This window comes from Teleopsis dalmanni, chromosome 2, assembly GCF_002237135.1.
Source record: "Teleopsis dalmanni isolate 2A chromosome 2, ASM223713v2, whole genome shotgun sequence".
Taxonomy (NCBI): domain Eukaryota; kingdom Metazoa; phylum Arthropoda; class Insecta; order Diptera; family Diopsidae; genus Teleopsis; species Teleopsis dalmanni.
This window is the reverse complement of record NC_051847.1, coordinates 189851013-189873373: the sequence shown is the minus strand read 5'-3', so window position 1 is coordinate 189873373 and position 22361 is coordinate 189851013. Positions and strand designations below refer to the sequence as shown.

At 35.7% G+C, this 22361-nt stretch overlaps 1 protein-coding gene across 1 annotated transcript in view; it reads left to right on the top strand.

Moving 5' to 3' along the window:
* The window catches only part of LOC119676413, a 56671-nt gene that overhangs the window by 12730 nt on the left and 21580 nt on the right, over window positions 1-22361 (top strand). Inside the window, exons 33-42 of the mRNA XM_038087652.1 lie at window positions 9608-9691; window positions 9748-9831; window positions 9894-9977; window positions 21360-21443; window positions 21505-21588; window positions 21644-21727; window positions 21789-21872; window positions 21943-22026; window positions 22083-22166; window positions 22226-22309. Coding sequence (XP_037943580.1) covers window positions 9608-9691; window positions 9748-9831; window positions 9894-9977; window positions 21360-21443; window positions 21505-21588; window positions 21644-21727; window positions 21789-21872; window positions 21943-22026; window positions 22083-22166; window positions 22226-22309 — 840 coding nt within the window. The remainder of the gene's footprint in view (window positions 1-9607; window positions 9692-9747; window positions 9832-9893; window positions 9978-21359; window positions 21444-21504; window positions 21589-21643; window positions 21728-21788; window positions 21873-21942; window positions 22027-22082; window positions 22167-22225; window positions 22310-22361) is intronic.

Below are 22361 nucleotides of genomic sequence, written 5' to 3'. Positions count from 1 at the left end.
CCCAGCACAGTGTCACTTTATTATTGCTTGCCAGCTGCTGCAATGTGTCATAGCAGTCTGCTAGAAGCTTTGAGAAAAACTTCCAGGAGCATAACGCTTTAATTGCTGCTTGACTATCTGAGTAAATACAGATTCGGGCGCCTTTCAACCCTTTGTTAATGTTGATACGAGCGCAGACCTCGATGGCGTGAACCTCTGCTTGGAAGACAGTGGGCCATATACCCAGCGCGAGCGAGATTCTGGTGTTAGGACCAAATATTCCAGCACCAACTCCTTCTTTGGTTTTTGAGCCATCAGTATACCATGATATCACTTTTGGTTCAAATCCAGGAGTGCCATTTACCCAGTCCAGTCGATCGGGTATGAGGACTTCGAACTTCCTACCGAAGCGAAGTTCCATGTTCATGCGATCTGTCCTATCGCAGATCTCTATGCCAGGAACTAGTCTGCAGATAGAATTTTGACTGACGAGACTTCCGTGCATGTCGATGACAGGGTGTAGCCTAGCTGCACTCATAGCTGCTGTCTTTTTAATAAAGAGATGCAGAGGGGTGAGACCCACTATGGACTCCAGTGCTGATGTGGGACATGTTCGAATAGTTCCCGTCATAGCGATACATACGAGTCTTTGCAGTTTATTGCATTTGACTATTGCAGCACTTTGTTGCGCTTTATTCCACCAAACAAGAGCTGCGTAGGTTACAATGGGTCTGACCATTGTGCGGTATAACCATGATATAATTCTAGGACTTATGCCCCAGGTTCTACCATATGAGGTCCTACATGTCCACATGACCCGGATGGCTTTGCCAATTATATTATTCAGGTGAGTGTTCCAGTTAAGACGCTTATCTAGGGTGACCCCCAAATATTTGACTTCATCGGAGCATTCGATAGCCGTATCCTTAATAGATAGGGACCCAATATTTACTTTGTACCTTCTGGAAAAAGGCACAATTACCGCTTTTTTTGGGTTAATACTTAGGCCTTCTTTGATACACCAGTTCGAGACTTTGTGTAATGCTGCTTGCATTACATCTGTAATTGTGGTGTCAAATTTACCTGTAACAATGATTGCCAGGTCATCCGCATAACCTATGGCATGATATCCAGATTGTTCCAGTTTAACTAGTAAGTCATCGACTACCAGCGTCCATAACAATGGTGAGAGAACCCCACCCTGGGGGCAGCCCCGTACAGCATTAATGCTGACGATAGTGCTACCTAACTTGGAGGATATGTTCCTATCACGCAACATTCTATCTATCCACGTTATTGTACATGAGTCTATATCTTTACGGGCCAGTGCTCCAGATATGGATTCGTAAGATGTGTTATCGAAAGCTCCCTCTACGTCCAGAAATGCACATAAGGCGATTTCTTTAGATTGAAACGTGCTTTCGATTTTGCTGACTAAATGATACAGCGCGACCTCTGTAGATTTGCCTTTTGAGTAGGCATATTGGGTGGAGTGGAGTGGGACAGTTTGTTCCAATTTATTCCGTATGTACAGATCAATCAGCCTTTCGACGGTTTTCAATAAGAAAGACGTAAGACTAATGGGTCTGTAGGACTTAGGTTGGTCCATAGGTTTGTTCCCAAGTTTGGGAATGAAGATCACGTTCACTCCTCTCCAGGAATGAGGGATATAACCCATAGTAAAACAAGCCCTAAAGAGTTTTATTAATGGGTCTATGATGATATCTATGCAATTCTGCAATAGAGCAGGGTAGATACCATCGCCTCCAGGCGCCTTAAATGGTTGAAATGAGTTGATCGCCCATTTCACCTTGTCCCTGTCAAAAATAACACCAGATAGTGCGTATTCCTGACCTGTAGGAGCAGTAATTTCCCTATATGAATGTGATGTGGGTGGTCCGGATACGGAACCAGGGAAGTGTGTTTGCAAGAGAAACTCGAGGGTATCTTCACGACCAGTAGTGAATGATCCGTCGGGTTTTTTTAAAAGTCCTACTTCATTTGTTTTGACCTTATTTAAAGCCTTGTGTAGTCTAGCAGCCTCAGGCAACCTATCAATACTATCACAATGGCTACGCCAGCTGGCCCGTTTGGACTGTCTGATTGAATTGTTGTAGTCGGTGAGTGCAGTTCTATACTGTTCCCAACTACCAGAGCGTTTTGCTCTATTGAATAAGCTTCTTACTAGTTTACGCTTATTAGCTAGTTGCGTGTTCCACCAAGGAACCTTACCTCTAATCGAAGCATTACCTGCAACCGTGCTGTTGTGAAAGGAGGTCAGTAAAACCTCACCTAAATGGTTTGCAGCCAACTCTATCTCTTCACGAGTTCTTAGTGGCCTAGCTAGAGAAAAATTTTCGGAACCCACCAAGTCCCTGTACCTAAGCCAGTTGGTTTTCCTCGGCCGGTACACTTTATCTTGCTGCTCGGATATACTGGGAATTTCAAACCTAATATGTTGATGGTCTGAGAGGGACACTTCGTCCGACACTCGCCAATTCCATATAGATTCCTCAATACCCCTAGTGCAAAGAGTGAGATCTAATACCTCTTCTCTAATTGCATTAATAAAAGTGGGTTTACTACCTTTGTTAGCTATACTTAATCCTACCGACATAATATAATCTAATAGGTACTCACCCCTTTTATTATCATTGCTGCTCCCCCACACTGTGTGGTGGGCATTAGCGTCACAGCCCAAGATTAGCTGTCGCCCAGTGGACTTGCAGAAGTTGATCAGCTGCTGGACTTCCGATGGTGGAATGGTTACTTCATCACCTGGGAAGTAGGCAGAGGCCATGACTATATCTGTGGCCCCTCCTAGTGTTGGGACTTCGACTAGAACCGCTGCTAGGTCTCTAGAAATAAAGTTTGTTAACGGAAGATATTTTACATCTCCACCGATTAGGATAGCTGCACGTGGCACTGCTATCGAACGGTCATAAACCAGCTTACCTGATTTTGTGTTGAGACCCCGTATTTGGCCATCAAACACCCACGGCTCTTGGATAAGTCCTAGAGCGATGTTATTGATTTGGGCAATTCTGCACAAGGTGGCCGATGCTCCCTTAGCATGGTGCAGATTTGCCTGGAGCACTTCAAGAGCGCTCATTATGTCTCGTTAAGAGACTTACGGACGAGACTTTCACGCTTGTCTCGTCGAGAACCTTTATTTCTATCACCCTTTGATTGCTTCGGTAAAATTTTACCGATTAAGGGTGTTTTATTGGTAGCGGTCCGTGGTTTACCTGCTACAGTTGCCGTGCCCGTGGAGGGCATTGTGGACTTTGTTACCGAGGTGGGAATCTGAACAGCACGCCCACTGGCAGAGCACACAGCCTTGCTTGTGGAGGGACGTGTGTTTAGTTCCTCTTCCTCAGGAACAGTCACTGTTGGGCAATCATCCGTAATGGATGCTGCCGGAGCCGAGGATGATTGGATTATATTATCATCCTGAACCACCTTTGGAGTATTATCTATGAGGTGAGAATGAGCGGGGGTGGTTCCTTTTAGCATCAATCTCAAGTGTCCGAACCGGTATGCAATCCTACCTTTAAGTTCGGATAACTTCCTCATAGATTCGTCATCAATGACGAAGACTAGGTGAAGCATCTGATCCTGCGTCAGCCTGCGTATCACCTTCCACCGCGTGGTGGAGAATTTGTTCTGGGTACCAATGGTAGCCAGAACTTTTTCGTTTGACAGTGTCAAACTCTGAGGAAAATAGCCACGAACTACATGAGTTCGTGGGAAATCTTTTTCCTCTACCACGTTTAAAGCGAGTCCGCTTTTGGCCCCTATGTGGCCTGAAAATTTCTTGACCCACTCCGCAGTTTTTGCATCACTGCAGACGATAAGCAGCCACCCCGTTCTAGGTAAACACCCTTCGAACTCCGGCTGTATTTCGTCGTTGTGTTGCTCAATAGCAACATCAATAATGGCTTCTTGGAGAAGCGTGATTTGCTCTGTAGAGAGCGAAGTGCCAGCCGGATCGGCCGACGTGAAGCCTAAGCGTACGCCTTTAACAGCTAGGCTGTACGATGGCTTGGTGAGCCCCACGTGAGCCACCTTATGTTTTTTGGCGGGAAACAAACCGGGGGATTGCTCCTCTGATCTGACCCGCTTATTTGCAGGTGGATGTTGCATAGCAATTTTAAGAGCCTCTGCCCTGCTATGGCCTGAAGACATTGCCGCCTTAAACCTTCTTCTCTCACTCCTTTTAAGGTGAGTAAATTTTGGAGATTCCAAAGTGAGGTTGCCAACTTTGGATCCAACGACAGTTAGACCGGATTTTTGTGATACCACACTGCCGGTGTCGGAATCATCAGATTCAACGGTTTCGGAATTTGAGGACAAGACCTCAATAGTTTCCTGCCGCCTTACCTGAGATCGCGACGAAGTAACTGCTGGTGCGTACACCGTTTCCGCAAGCGGAGAAGTAGACGGTGGCCCGTCCGGATCCATTTTGACGCACACAGTAGCGCTGTCGAAATGGGTGGAGGCTTCCAGCCCAATGGCCGGCACACACTCAGCTACAGATAATTCCGGAGAGGAATTATTTGAAGATGATGCCGTTAGAGTGACATCAAGCTCATTTGAAATGTTTAATTTGTCCATACAAAAATTGTTTAAATTCGGGATGGGAAGGTCACACACGACATAGCCCGTTTATCGTGAGAAGTCTAAATTAAAACTGGAGGTCGACAGGTATCCAGAGTTCGCATATTAAAGACCAACTATCCATGGCCATTCATCCCTCGGCATATGCTGTTCCACCTTGGATTTGAGCTTTGATTTAAGACGCTTTTACATGCGTCCGCCCGATTACAATTAGCCAGCACTCATAGCAGAGACATGACCATACTATGAGCCTGTTTCTAGCCGCCCCCGCGTAGAGGATGTAATCACACTACCGACAGTATACAGCAGTTACGGCACATACACAAAGTACGTGTTTATCCCCCTGTGTATCTGACGGCTGACAGCCATCGTAATGCTGTTATTAGATAACAAATTTCAAAAGAATATTACTAAAAATTTGTAAAATATTTATATTGAAACTGCATTTAGCATGAAAACTCAAAAAAATGTTCTATTGATTAGAATCTTAAATTGAATATTAAATAAATTTTAACTATAAATAAAACTATTTTGAAATCAAATACGTTCATTCATATAGTATATAAGACTAATGTTGCATAATTTGTAAGGACATTTGTACCTCAAAACATTTTTCTTATTATTATCATTATGGAATAATTTAGTATATAATTTTTAAATGATTCTATGTAAAATATAAAGAAAATTTATTATTATAGTGAAAAATGCACATTTTAATATTAATTTCAGATGAATATCCCAGCAGCAGCCTTAAAGAAGCAATCACGGAGAAAATGTTATCAGAAAAAGAAGTGCCCAATTCAATAGAAAATAAAAGTATAAAGATGGAGTCGAATATTACAGATGATCAAACATCAATTGAAGATGAAGTTGTTGTTGAGCAATTTATAAAAAATGAAGTACCTGAAATAAGTACAGAGCAATTGTTATTAGAAAACGAAGTATATACTATTACAATGTTAGAAAATGAGAGTATAAGAATGAGGCCTGACCAAATTCCGTTTAAAGATTGCGTTACAAAACAACAACGTATAACAGAAGAAGCAATTGAAACAAGTACAAACCAATTATTATTAGAACATGAAGAAACCTCTAGACTTGAAAAAATTAATCTAAAAATCGAACCAAATTTTACTGTTCGTGAACCTAAACTTGATGATATTACAGATGAACAAGAATTTATAAAAAATGAAGTACAGTATGACCTCGATTAATGCAAGCCTCCAATATTCAAAAAACGCAAGTGGAAATATTTTGAAAATATTTGAATAACCAGAAGCAACTTAATATATCTACATGTGCTGTCTTATGTTTAATAATTAATCTTGATTTTTAACTTATTATGATTTATACTTCGGTTACTTTTTCTGTAAAGTAGAGAATAAATTATTGCAGATAGCAATTTGTAAACAAATTGTTCTATAATTTGTTCGAAATGACTCGAACTAGTAATGGGAATTCCATTTATTTATTGATATATGATAGATATTTTAAGATATACATAAGTCATAAAATAAAATTGTGAGTTTATAGATTTGATAAAAATAATAAATAGTAACTATTTCTTTAGTTATATAATCAAAACAATTTTTTAATAAATATATATCACACCTAGAAGAAGTAAACTTCGTCCTAGAAGTAAGGAAAATGCTGTGTTTTTAAATTATTTTAGTTCGTTTGTAACTTAGTATTCTTATCGTATAATCCAAGTTTTTTAAATGGAGTTTTCTATCGTTTTTTTTTTTTTTTTGTGAATAATGTATAATAGTACTAATATTTAAACTAAAACCTTTTAAAGTTAATTAATAGGATGTGTTAGCAATGAAGTGCCTTGAATTATTTTGGAGTATCTTAGAAAACGTATTCTATACCAAACAAGTAGGTACATTTTTTTTTGTGTAAGTATATAATAGTGTTCGTTTAATTACGATTACAGGTTCACTTTTCAGCAACAATACCTTAGTACTTGAGTAAATGCTCCTACTTGTTGTTAGGTATTATGCAACTAGTTTCTGTTATGAATAGCACCAAATTTGTTTAGGATATCAAATAGTGCAGTCTCCCGTGTTGTTATATTGTATACAATGAAATTGACGAGACTCACAAGAAGTTTTATGTATTCTGCAAACTTTCAAGAGTCATGGTTTAATAGACTACATGTATGTTAAAAGCAAATTCGTAGGTAGTTTAAAATATTTAGTAGTATAATGCTTAATACACATACTAGTGTGGAGCAAATGCTGATCTGTCCGCTATAAAAACGGATTTCTCTTCATTAATGTTCAAATGTTCGCTAAAATCGGCTCTTTTTTTCATCAGGTAACTGCGAAATTGATATAGAAGTAGTAATTGAAGAAGACATCCTAGATAATGTTAATAAAACTTTCGAACCGTATTTAAAGAGTTCAATGTATTATTTGAAGACTTGAGTATGTGGAAAGGGTGCGGATTAGATATTTTATTGGCTACTTTGTTCACTATAGTATTTTAAAAGAAAATGAAATTCTTACAGCTTACAGCTCATCATTACTTGAGAATGCACTTATCAGTACTTATAGTATGTTGAGAAAAAGAACCCAAGTATCGAGCATTAGAATATATATATACATATTTACATATATTTGTATTCATTATAAGCAATCTCAAATATTGTATATTTTATTTTCTAAGTTGTATGATTTCCTGTTATATTTTATATTGAAAATTTTAGTTTTATATATAATATGTATTATAAATGTTATTATTTCCGCTTTTAGTTTTATTTAATCTTTAATTTAGATTTTATACTCGTAATTTAATTATGTTGTATTATATTATATACTATTATATTATTTTGCATATTATGCACTTTAAACAATTTGAATGTAAAATCAACGATGAGGTAATCTTTAGAAAATAACTTTCGTGTAAATGTGAACTTATCGTGCGATATATATTGCAACTCTGGGGTAAAGAAACATTTTAAATGTTTGTTTTTTATTTACCTTTTTTGACACATTTAAGACAGTAACAAATATTAGGTAGATCGCGTTGTAAAAATATTAAGCTAATATATATTTCGTTACTTGTATTTAATATTATTGAATATGTAATAGAATACCTAATTAAGAGATTAAGTTATTACCGAAGTTTTCAATCAATTTCAACTTCCAAATTTGAGAAGCATCGTATTGCAAAATTTTTATTTAATTACGAATAAATAGTCAAATAAAACTTAAAAAATGTTTTAAATATATGCAAGCTCTTAAATGATCTTTAGAAGTTAATATAATGTAAGAACGTAAAAGAGGTCAACTATATGTAAAAGGATCTATTATCCATATCCGATTTTATACACAAAAAACCATTGCGTTCTATTTCTTTCGTATTGTTTATGCTACCTTCTGTTCGATGCAAAAATAATTTTCAATTTTAACCATATACTATATTTTATGTGGTTGCTGATGATGTAAAATATAATTTCATTCCGTAATCTGTAACTGCTCTAAACATATTACGAAAAAGTTCCGTCGAACACCTAAATGAAATAGTCGAGACTAATATTACGATACCATAAAATCAAAAAAGGACGGAGACTTATGGCTAATATTACTTAATGCATATCACTGAATGCAAAGTGCATTTTAAATAAAGTTGTCAAAGCAAATATAGAAAAATTATTATTATAAAAGAGTTTGCGATATTCTAAAATATAGAAGTATAATATGAAACCTAAAGTTACTGTTCCTGAATGTCTGGATGGTTCCATCACAAATGATCGCACATCAATTGAAAATGACATCATTGCTCAACAATTTATTAAGAATGTAGTATCTAAAACAAGTACAGAAAACGAAGAGTACTCTGTTATAACATTAGAAAATTATACCATAAAAACGGAACCGGAAATAAATGTTTCTAAAACTCTAGTTAGTGGTATTGTAGATGATCGGTCGTATCTCGGAAATGGCGATGTTTTACAAATAATAAAAGATAAAGTAACTAAACCAACCACAAAGCCATTATTAAAAAATAATTCTGTTTCAAAGTAAGTTTTTAAATTTAATATAATATATAAAATATTAACTTAAATTATTTGTTTTGAAATTTCTGCAGGAAACATGAACTTACACATAAAAAAGACAGATATTTAAATTGTGATATATGTGGGAATAAGTTTTCGTCACTGAGTGCGTTGACAGTGCATCGCCGCACTCACACTGGAGAAAGACCTTACTCATGCACTGAAGTAATATATTGCTTTAATTTTTATTTTACGAGACTAAATAAGAATATGTATATTTGTATAGTGTAATCAAACTTTTTCTAATAAGAGCGCACTTGACTATCATATGAAGTTACATTCAGGTGAAAAGCCTTACACATGCCCTCAAGTATACTTTTCAATTATTTATATATAATATATAACATAAATAAATATTGGTTTTAGTGTAAAAAAAGTTTTGCTGTTAAAACATATCTCTACCGTCATATGAAACGACATACTGGTGTAAAACCTTACGGATGCACTGAAGTAAATATTGCAATTATTGTCATATATAAATTCTATATGTAATGAGTATATATTTTTAACAGTGTAAACAATCTTTTACTCGTAATGAAACACTTAAACGACATATGAGACGACATACTGGTGAAAAACCTTTTACATGCACTGAAGTAAATATTTCTGGTAATTGTAATAAATTTTTGATAACATTTATAATATACTATTTATAGTGTGAGAAACGTTATTGCTCTCAAAAGTCGCTTAATCTTCACATGAGGCTACATACTGGTGAAAAGCCATACAAATGCACTGAAGTATATAGTTCCATTATTTTTATTTAAAATTAAATACAATAATATATATAATTTTATTAGTGTCAAGAATGTTTTGCTCGTAAAGAAGGACTCAATATTCATATGAGGCAGCATACGGGAGAAGAACCTTATAAGTGCACTGAAGTAATATATAGCTTTAATTTTTATTTTACGATACTAAATAAGAATATATATATTTGTATAGTGTAATCAAGCTTTTTCTGATAAGAGCTCACTTAACATTCATATGAAGTTACATTCAGGTGAAAAGCCTTACACATGCCCTCAAGTATGCTTTTCAATTATTTTTATATAATATATAACATAAGTAAATATTGATTTTAGTGTAAAAAAAGTTTTGCTGTTAAAACATATCTCTATCGTCATATGAGACGACATACTGGTGTAAAACCTTACGCATGCACTGAAGTAAATATTGCAATTATTGTCATATATAAATTCTATATGTAATGAGTATATATTTTTAACAGTGTAAACAATCTTTTACTCGTAATGAAACACTTAAACGACATATGAGACGACATACTGGTGAAAAACCTTTTACATGCACTGAAGTAAATATTTCTGTTAATTGTAATAAATTTTTGATATCATTTATAATATACTATTTATAGTGTGAGAAACGTTATTGCTCTCAAAAGTCGCTTAATCTTCACATGAGGCTACATACTGGTGAAAAGCCATACAAATGCACTGAAGTATATAGTTCCATTATTTTTATTTAAAATTAAATACAATAATATATATAATTTTATTAGTGTAAAGAATGTTTTGCTCGTAAAGAAGGACTCAATATTCATATGAGGCAACATATTGGAGAAGAACCTTATAAGTGCACTGAAGTAAATATAAAACTTATTTTCACATATGGATATAATAAGTATATATACATTACAGTGTAATAAAACTTTCTTGGTTAAGATCAAACGCAATCAACATATGAGGGAACATTTTGGTCCGAAACCGTTCGTTTGTACTCAAGTTAATAATGCAATTATTTTTATTTAAAATTTAATATAATAAATATATATATTTTCTATAGTGTAACCAAAGTTTTACTGTTAAGCACGCATTCAATTGTCATATGAGGCGACATACCGGTGAAAAATCTCATAAAACTAATAAAGAGTAAATATTTCTATTTATATAGATTATATTTAATAATGGTTTTAAATTCTAGACTTAAACAGCATATCGAAATTCATGTATGTGAAGACACACAAAAAAAGATGGCTCAGAAACATAAATTCAAGTGCAAAGAGTGCACTGCCATGTATGCGACAGAGGAAGAACTTAAAAATCATTTAGATGTTGGTTTTCATATGGGTAAGATATAGGTCATATATTTTTAACAAATATAATATAATATTTTAGTATATTGAGAAGTGAATGAAAGAAATCAGTAATTGTTAATTTAAAAATGAGATTGGTACTTTGACTTTATATACATATAACACAATAGTTTATTTTTTGTGTGGGTTGCTTGCAAGAGTATATGATCGTAATGCTGTTAGAATAGAATAGAAATAACAGGGTACTAGCTCCCATTTGAGCAGAGCACTGCGACCATGATTGATCTTTTGTGCTACAACAGACCCTAACTGAACAATAGACATTCCGCCTTTCGAATGAAGGTCAAAATGTCGGTTGTTGAGGACTTCCTAATGTCGGAAGGTGAAAGCAATTCCCGACCCAGTGATCTCCTCCTGACCCAGATCAGAGCTGGGCAGTCACATAAGATGTGGCTGGTTGTCTCCTCTGCCTCTAAGCAGAGTCTACAATCTATCTCTTCAGATAGGCCCATTTTGTTGAGATGGTAACGTAGCCCATGGTGACCCGTTAGATATCCCACTAGCATCCTCAACTCTGTTCTGCTGAAAGTGGATATCTTATTGTAGCTATAAGGGAGAACCAGCTCTTTAGCCTGACGGTTACCTCGACTGTCGCGCCAGTAGCGACTTCTCTCGGTTGAAATCCAATCATTGATTAGAGACCTAGTTGTAGACCAACTTAATCCACAGAAAGGTTCTGGGCCACATATTAGAGTGGCGGATCCTGCCCGTGCAAGACTATCGGCAGACTCATTGCCATGGATTCCTGTGTGACCAGGCACCCAGCACAGTGTCACTTTATTATTGCTTGCCAGCTGCTGCAGTGTGTCATAGCAGTCTGCTAGAAGCTTTGAGAAAAACTTCCAGGAGCATAACGCTTTAATTGCTGCTTGACTATCTGAATAAATACAGATTCGGGCGCCTTTCAACCCTTTGTTAATGTTGATACGAGCGCAGACCTCGATGGCGTGAACCTCTGCTTGGAAGACAGTGGGCCATATACCCAGCGCGAGCGAGATTCTGGTGTTAGGACCAAATATTCCAGCACCAACTCCTTCTTTGGTTTTTGAGCCATCAGTATACCATGATATCACTTTTGGTTCAAATCCAGGAGTGCCATTTACCCAGTCCAGTCGATCGGGTATGAGGACTTCGAACTTCCTACCGAAGCGAAGTTCCATGTTCATGCGATCTGTCCTATCGCAGATCTCTATGCCAGGAACTAGTCTGCAGATAGAGTTTTGACTGACGAGACTTCCGTGCATGTCGATGACAGGGTGTAGCCTAGCTGCACTCATAGCTGCTGTCTTTTTAATAAAGAGATGCAGAGGGGTGAGACCCACTATGGACTCCAGTGCTGATGTGGGACATGTTCGAATAGTTCCCGTCATAGCGATACATACGAGTCTTTGCAGTTTATTGCATTTGACTATTGCAGCACTTTGTTGCGCTTTATTCCACCAAACAAGAGCTGCGTAGGTTACAATGGGTCTGACCATTGTGCGGTATAACCATGATATAATTCTAGGACTTATGCCCCAGGTTCTACCATATGAGGTCCTACATGTCCACATGACCCGGATGGCTTTGCCAATTATATTATTCAGGTGAGTGTTCCAGTTAAGACGCTTATCTAGGGTGACCCCCAAATATTTGACTTCATCGGAGCATTCGATAGCCGTATCCTTAATAGATAGGGACCCAATATTTACTTTGTACCTTCTGGAAAAAGGCACAATTACCGCTTTTTTTGGGTTAATACTTAGGCCTTCTTTGATACACCAGTTCGAGACTTTGTGTAATGCTGCTTGCATTACATCTGTAATTGTGGTGTCAAATTTACCTGTAACAATGATTGCCAGGTCATCCGCATAACCTATGGCATGATATCCAGATTGTTCCAGTTTAACTAGTAAGTCATCGACTACCAGCGTCCATAACAATGGTGAGAGAACCCCACCCTGGGGGCAGCCCCGTACAGCATTAATGCTGACGATAGTGCTACCTAACTTGGAGGATATGTTCCTATCACGCAACATTCTATCTATCCACGTTATTGTACATGAGTCTATATCTTTACGGGCCAGTGCTCCAGATATGGATTCGTAAGATGTGTTATCGAAAGCTCCCTCTACGTCCAGAAATGCACATAAGGCGATTTCTTTAGATTGAAACGTGCTTTCGATTTTGCTGACTAAATGATACAGCGCGACCTCTGTAGATTTGCCTTTTGAGTAGGCATATTGGGTGGAGTGGAGTGGGACAGTTTGTTCCAATTTATTCCGTATGTACAGATCAATCAGCCTTTCGACGGTTTTCAATAAGAAAGACGTAAGACTAATGGGTCTGTAAGACTTAGGTTGGTCCATAGGTTTGTTCCCAAGTTTGGGAATGAAGATCACGTTCACTCCTCTCCAGGAATGAGGGATATAACCCATAGTAAAACAAGCCCTAAAGAGTTTTATTAATGGGTCTATGATGATATCTATGCAATTCTGCAATAGAGCAGGGTAGATACCATCGCCTCCAGGCGCCTTAAATGGTTGAAATGAGTTGATCGCCCATTTCACCTTGTCCCTGTCAAAAATAACACCAGATAGTGCGTATTCCTGACCTGTAGGAGCAGTAATTTCCCTATATGAATGTGATGTGGGTGGTCCGGATACGGAACCAGGGAAGTGTGTTTGCAAGAGAAACTCGAGGGTATCTTCACGACCAGTAGTGAATGATCCGTCGGGTTTTTTTAAAAGTCCTACTTCATTTGTTTTGACCTTATTTAAAGCCTTGTGTAGTCTAGCAGCCTCAGGCAACCTATCAATACTATCACAATGGCTACGCCAGCTGGCCCGTTTGGACTGTCTGATTGAATTGTTGTAGTCGGTGAGTGCAGTTCTATACTGTTCCCAACTACCAGAGCGTTTTGCTCTATTGAATAAGCTTCTTACTAGTTTACGCTTATTAGCTAGTTGCGTGTTCCACCAAGGAACCTTACCTCTAATCGAAGCATTACCTGCAACCGTGCTGTTGTGAAAGGAGGTCAGTAAAACCTCACCTAAATGGTTTGCAGCCAACTCTATCTCTTCACGAGTTTTTAGTGGCCTAGCTAGAGAAAAGTTTTCGGAACCCACCAAGTCCCTGTACCTAAGCCAGTTGGTTTTCCTCGGCCGGTACACTTTATCTTGCTGCTCGGATATACTGGGAATTTCAAACCTAATATGTTGATGGTCTGAGAGGGACACTTCGTCCGACACTCGCCAATTCCATATAGATTCCTCAATACCCCTAGTGCAAAGAGTGAGATCTAATACCTCTTCTCTAATTGCATTAATAAAAGTGGGTTTACTACCTTTGTTAGCTATACTTAATCCTACCGACATAATATAATCTAATAGGTACTCACCCCTTTTATTATCATTGCTGCTCCCCCACACTGTGTGGTGGGCATTAGCGTCACAGCCCAAGATTAGCTGTCGCCCAGTGGACTTGCAGAAGTTGATCAGCTGCTGGACTTCCGATGGTGGAATGGTTACTTCATCACCTGGGAAGTAGGCAGAGGCCATGACTATATCTGTGGCCCCTCCTAGTGTTGGGACTTCGACTAGAACCGCTGCTAGGTCTCTAGAAATAAAGTTTGTTAACGGAAGATATTTTACATCTCCACCGATTAGGATAGCTGCACGTGGCACTGCTATCGAACGGTCATAAACCAGCTTACCTGATTTTGTGTTGAGACCCCGTATTTGGCCATCAAACACCCACGGCTCTTGGATAAGTCCTAGAGCGATGTTATTGATTTGGGCAATTCTGCACAAGGTGGCCGATGCTTCCTTAGCATGGTGCAGATTTGCCTGGAGCACTTCAAGAGCGCTCATTATGTCTCGTTAAGAGACTTACGGACGAGACTTTCACGCTTGTCTCGTCGAGAACCTTTATTTCTATCACCCTTTGATTGCTTCGGTAAAATTTTACCGATTAAGGGTGTTTTATTGGTAGCGGTCCGTGGTTTACCTGCTACAGTTGCCGTGCCCGTGGAGGGCATTGTGGACTTTGTTACCGAGGTGGGAATCTGAACAGCACGCCCACTGGCAGAGCACACAGCCTTGCTTGTGGAGGGACGTGTGTTTAGTTCCTCTTCCTCAGGAACAGTCACTGTTGGGCAATCATCCGTAATGGATGCTGCCGGAGCCGAGGATGATTGGATTATATTATCATCCTGAACCACCTTTGGAGTATTATCTATGAGGTGAGAATGAGCGGGGGTGGTTCCTTTTAGCATCAATCTCAAGTGTCCGAACCGGTATGCAATCCTACCTTTAAGTTCGGATAACTTCCTCATAGATTCGTCATCAATGACGAAGACTAGGTGAAGCATCTGATCCTGCGTCAGCCTGCGTATCACCTTCCACCGCGTGGTGGAGAATTTGTTCTGGGTACCAATGGTAGCCAGAACTTTTTCGTTTGACAGTGTCAAACTCTGAGGAAAATAGCCACGAACTACATGAGTTCGTGGGAAATCTTTTTCCTCTACCACGTTTAAAGCGAGTCCGCTTTTGGCCCCTATGTGGCCTGAAAATTTCTTGACCCACTCCGCAGTTTTTGCATCACTGCAGACGATAAGCAGCCACCCCGTTCTAGGTAAACACCCTTCGAACTCCGGCTGTATTTCGTCGTTGTGTTGCTCAATAGCAACATCAATAATGGCTTCTTGGAGAAGCGTGATTTGCTCTGTAGAGAGCGAAGTGCCAGCCGGATCGGCCGACGTGAAGCCTAAGCGTACGCCTTTAACAGCTAGGCTGTACGATGGCTTGGTGAGCCCCACGTGAGCCACCTTATGTTTTTTGGCGGGAAACAAACCGGGGGATTGCTCCTCTGATCTGACCCGCTTATTTGCAGGTGGATGTTGCATAGCAATTTTAAGAGCCTCTGCCCTGCTATGGCCTGAAGACATTGCCGCCTTAAACCTTCTTCTCTCACTTCTTTTAAGGTGAGTAAATTTTGGAGATTCCAAAGTGAGGTTGCCAACTTTGGATCCAACGACAGTTAGACCGGATTTTTGTGATACCACACTGCCGGTGTCGGAATCATCAGATTCAACGGTTTCGGAATTTGAGGACAAGACCTCAATAGTTTCCTGCCGCCTTACCTGAGATCGCGACGAAGTAACTGCTGGTGCGTACACCGTTTCCGCAAGCGGAGAAGTAGACGGTGGCCCGTCCGGATCCATTTTGACGCACACAGTAGCGCTGTCGAAATGGGTGGAGGCTTCCAGCCCAATGGCCGGCACACACTCAGCTACAGATAATTCCGGAGAGGAATTATTTGAAGATGATGCCGTTAGAGTGACATCAAGCTCATTTGAAATGTTTAATTTGTCCATACAAAAATTGTTTAAATTCGGGATGGGAAGGTCACACACGACATAGCCCGTTTATCGTGAGAAGTCTAAATTAAAACTGGAGGTCGACAGGTATCCAGAGTTCGCATATTAAAGACCAACTATCCATGGCCATTCATCCCTCGGCATATGCTGTTCCACCTTGGATTTGAGCTTTGATTTAAGACGCTTTTACATGCGTCCGCCCGATTACAATTAGCCAGCACTCATAGCAGAGACATGACCATACTATGAGCCTGTTTCTAGCCGCCCCCGCGTAGAGGATGTAATCACACTACCGACAGTATACAGCAGTTACGGCACATACACAAAGTACGTGTTTATCCCCCTGTGTATCTGACGGCTGACAGCCATCGTAATGCTGTTATTAGATAACAAATTTCAAAAGAATATTACTAAAAATTTGTAAAATATTTATATTGAAACTGCATTTAGCATGAAAACTCAAAAAAATGTTCTATTGATTAGAATCTTAAATTGAATATTAAATAAATTTTAACTATAAATAAAACTATTTTGAAATCAAATACGTTCATTCATATAGTATATAAGACTAATGTTGCATAATTTGTAAGGACATTTGTACCTCAAAACATTTTTCTTATTATTATCATTATGGAATAATTTAGTATATAATTTTTAAATGATTCTATGTAAAATATAAAGAAAATTTATTATTATAGTGAAAAATGCACATTTTAATATTAATTTCAGATGAATATCCCAGCAGCAGCCTTAAAGAAGCAATCACGGAGAAAATGTTATCAGAAAAAGAAGTGCCCAATTCAATAGAAAATAAAAGTATAAAGATGGAGTCGAATATTACAGATGATCAAACATCAATTGAAGATGAAGTTGTTGTTGAGCAATTTATAAAAAATGAAGTACCTGAAATAAGTACAGAGCAATTGTTATTAGAAAACGAAGTATATACTATTACAATGTTAGAAAATGAGAGTATAAGAATGAGGCCTGACCAAATTCCGTTTAAAGATTGCGTTACAAAACAACAACGTATAACAGAAGAAGCAATTGAAACAAGTACAAACCAATTATTATTAGAACATGAAGAAACCTCTAGACTTGAAAAAATTAATCTAAAAATCGAACCAAATTTTACTGTTCGTGAACCTAAACTTGATGATATTACAGATGAACAAGAATTTATAAAAAATGAAGTACAGTATGACCTCGATTAATGCAAGCCTCGAATATCGCAACTCCTCGGTTATTGAACCTCTTGAATTTTTCCTGTATTACCTTTGTTATTGCAACTTTGAAAATTGACAACCGTGAAGAATGCAACTTTTTCTAATTATTTTCCTCTTTTGCATTCTTAATATTTTATTTGTGTATTTATTTGCTCTCCTATACTCAACCATAAGAATTTGCGAACACATTCTCGGTGCATAAGAATATTATGAAATCATGAAATTATTTCAGATGTTATATCTCAACAAGAAATGAATGAGTGGGTTAACGAATTTTGTATGAAAATTATATCTCTGGCTGAATAACTTAACATCGATTCAGACTCGAAAACTGAGGTCATGTAATTACACTTAAAATCAAAAATGGCGTGGCAATAAATGCACTTAACATATGCATACAATGGGCTGAGTAAAATTCCTTACCTCTTACAAAAGTTATTATACTTAAAGGTCTAAAACATAAGGTAGTTATAATGAATATTAATTGCAATAAAAAGCAAACTGAAATAACAAGATATTAATGAATTAAAATCGATTATTGCAAGAACCTCGATTATTGCAACACCCACGAAGTCATACTGTACTTGAAACAAGAAAAGAGCAATTGTCATTAGAAAACGAAATTTTTACTAATTTCATTACCGAAAATGAAAGTGTTAAAATAAATGCGGCAACAACTATTCATTAAGTTTATTTAAAATCTGAAATCTGAAACCGTATTATATGTTCAAATCCTTTACTGACTCTGTAGCTGTAGCAACTGTGATTACACATCAAATTTATTTAGGTAAACTTATGAGTATTGTAAATGTAGAACCTGTAGATTGTATAAAATTATGAATGAGATCCAATATTCAAAAAACGCAAGTGGAAATATTTGGAAAATATTTGAATAACCAGAAGCAACTTAATATATGTTATCTACATGTGCTGTCTTATGTTTAATAATTAATCTTGATTTTTAATTTATTGTGATTTCTACTTCGGTTACTTTTTCTGTAAAGTAGAGAATAAATTATTGCAAATTTCAACTTGTAAACAAATTGTTCTATAACTTGTTCGAGATGACTCGAACTAGTAATGGGAATTTCATTTATTTATTGATATAGGATAGATATGTTAAGATATACATAAGTCATAAAATAAAATTGTGAGTTTATAAATTTGATAAAAATAAATAGTAACTAAAAATAGTAACTATTTCTTTAGTTATATAATCAAAACAATTTTTTAATAAATATATATCACACCTAGAAGAAGTAAACTTCGTCCTAGAAGTGAGGAAAATGCTGTGTTTTTAAATTATTTTAGTTCGTTTGTAACTTAGTATTCTTATCGTATAATCCAAGTTTTTTAAATGGAGTTTTCTATCGTTTTTTTTTTTGTGAATAATGCATAATAGTACTAATATTTAAACTAAAATCTTTTAAAGTTAATTAATAGGATGTGTTAGCAATGAAGTGCCTTGAATTATTTTGGAGTATCTTAGAAAACGTATTCTATACCAAACAAGTAGGTACATTTTTTTTGTGTAAGTATATAATAGTGTTCGTTTAATTACGATTACAGGTTCACTTTTCAGCAACAATACCTTAGTACTTGAGTAAATGCTCCTACTTGTTGTTAGGTATTATGCAACTAGTTTCTGTTATGAATAGCACCAAATTTGTTTAGGATATCAAATAGTGCAGTCTCCTGTGTTGTTATATTGTATACAATGAAATTGACGAGACTCACAAGAAGTTTTATGTATTCTGCAAACTTTCAAGAGTCATGGTTTAATAGACTACATGTATGTTAAAAGCAAATTCGTAGGTAGTTTAAAATATTTAGTAGTATAATGCTTAATACACATACTAGTGTGGAACAAATGCTGATCTGTCCGCTATAAAAACGGATTTCTCTTCATTAATGTTCAAATGTTCGCTAAAATCGGCTCTTTTTTTCATCAGGTAACTGCGAAATTGATATAGAAGTAGTAATTGAAGAAGACATCCTAGATAATGTTAATAAAACTTTCGAACCGTATTTAAAGAGTTCAATGTATTATTTGAAGACTTGAGTATGTGGAAAGGGTGCGGATTAGATATTTTATTGGCTACTTTGTTCACTATAGTATTTTAAAAGAAAATGAAATTCTTACAGCTTACAGCTCATCATTACTTGAGAATGCACTTATCAGTACTTATAGTATGTTGAGAAAAAGAACCCAAGTATCGAGCATTAGAATATATATATACATATTTACATATATTTGTATTCATTATAAGCAATCTCAAATATTGTATATTTTATTTTCTAAGTTGTATGATTTCCTGTTATATTTTATATTGAAAATTTTAGTTTTATATATAATATGTATTATAAATGTTATTATTTCCGCTTTTAGTTTTATTTAATCTTTAATTTAGATTTTATACTCGTAATTTAATTATGTTGTATTATATTATATACTATTATATTATTTTGCATATTATGCATTTTAAACAATTTGAATGTTAAATCAACGATGAGGTAATCTTTAGAAAATAACTTTCGTGTAAATGTGAACTTATCGTGCGATATATATTGCAACTCTGGGGTAGAGAAACATTTTAAATGTTTGTTTTTTATTTACCTTTTTTGACACATATAAAACAGTAACAAATATTAGGTAGATCGCGTTGTAAAAATATTAAGCTAATATATATTTCGTTACTTGTATTTAATATTATTGAATATGTAATAGAATACCTAATTAAGAGATTAAGTTATTACCGAAGTTTTCAATCAATTTCAACTTCCAAATTTGAGAAGCATCGTATTGCAAAATTTTTATTTAATCACGATACCATAAAATCAAAAAAGGACAAAGACTTATGGCTAATATTACTTAATGCATATCACTTAATGCAAAGTGCATTTTAAATAAAGTTGTCAAAGCAAATACAGAAAAATTATTATTATAAAAGAGTTTGCGATATTCTAAAATATAGAAGTATAATATGAAACCTAAAGTTACTGTTCCTGAATGTCTGGATGGTTCCATCACAAATGATCGCACATCAATTGAAAATGACATCATTGCTCAACAATTTATTAAGAATGTAGTATCTAAAACAAGTACAGAAAACGAAGAGTACTCTGTTATAACATTAGAAAATTATACCATAAAAACGGAACCGGAAACAAATGTTTCTGAAACTCTAGTTAGTGGTATTGTAGATAATTGGTCATGTTTCGGAATTGACGATGTTGCACAAATATTAAAAGACAAAGTAACTGAACCAACCATAAAGCCGTTATTAAAAAATAATTCTGTTTCGAAGTAAGTTTTTAAATTTAATATAATATATAATATATTAACTTTGATTATTTGTTTTGAAATTTCTACAGAAAACATAAACGTAGACTTAAAAAATACAGACATTGTAATTGTGATATTTGTGGGAATAAGTTTTCTTCACTGAGTGCGTTGACAGTGCATCGCCGCTCTCACACTGGAGAAAGACCTTACTCATGCACTGAAGTAATATATTGCTTTAATTTTTATTTTACGAGACTAAATAAGAATATATATATTTGTATAGTGTAATCAAACTTTTTCTGTGAAGAGCTCACTTAACATTCATATGAAATTACATACTGGTGAAAAGCCTTACAAATGCCCTGAAGTATAATTTTCACTTATTTTTATATAATATATAACATAAGTAAATATTGATTTTAGTGTAAATTAAGTTTTGCTGTTAAAACATATCTCAACCGTCATATGATAGGACATACTGGTGTAAAACCATACACATGCACTGAAGTAAATATTGCAATTATTGTCATATATAAATTCTATATGTAATGAGTATATATTTTGAACAGTGTAAACAATCTTTTGCTCGTAAGGAAACACTTAAATATCATATGAAACGACATACTGGTGAAAAACCTTTTACATGCACTGAAGTAAATATTTCTGTTATTTGTGATAAATTTTTGATAACTTTTATAATATACTATTTATAGTGTGAGAAACGTTATTCCTGTCAAAAGTCGCTTAATCTTCACATGAGGCTACATACTGGTGAAAAGCCATACAAATGCACTGAAGTATATAGTTCCATTATTTTTATTTAAAATGAAATACAATAAATATATATAATTTTATTAGTGTCAAGAATGTTTTCCTCGTAAAGAAGGACTCAATATTCATATGAGGCAACATACGGGAGAAGAACCTTATAAGTGCACTGAAGTAAATATAAAACTTATTTTCACAAATGGATATAATAAGTATATATACATTACAGTGTAATAAAACTTTCTTGGTTAAGAGTAAATGCGACCAACATATGAAGGAACATTTTGGTCCAAAACCGTACGCTTGTACTCAAGTTAATAATGCAATTATTTTTATTTAAGATTTAATATAATAAATATATATATTTTCTATAGTGTAACCAAAGTTTTACTTTTAAGCATGCATTCAATTGTCATATAATGCGACATACCGGTGAGAAACCTTACACATGCACTGAAGTATATACTTTGATTTCAATTATTTTTTTTTTCGAAATAACATATAATACTAATTATATATTTTCAATAGTGTAAACAAGGTTTTATTCTTAAGGGGGCATTGAATGTTCATATGAGACGACATACTGGAGAGAAACCTTACTCATGCAAGGAAGTAAATATTTGAATTATTTTTGTTTAAAAATAAATATAAGTATTCATTTCTTATAGTGTAGTCGAAATTTTTCTACTACGAGCTCGCTTAATCGTCATATGGCTAAACATACTGGTAAGAAACTCCACTCATGCACTGAAGTAAGTTTTGCGATTATTTTCTATTGAAATTAAATATAAAACGTGTATGTTTTCCATAGTGTGATCGAAGTTTTCCTCGTAAAGATTCTCTCGATATTCATATGAGGTGTCATACTGGTGAAAAGCCATACAAATGCACTGAAGTATACAGTTCCATTATTTTTATTTAAAATTAAATACAATAAATATATATAA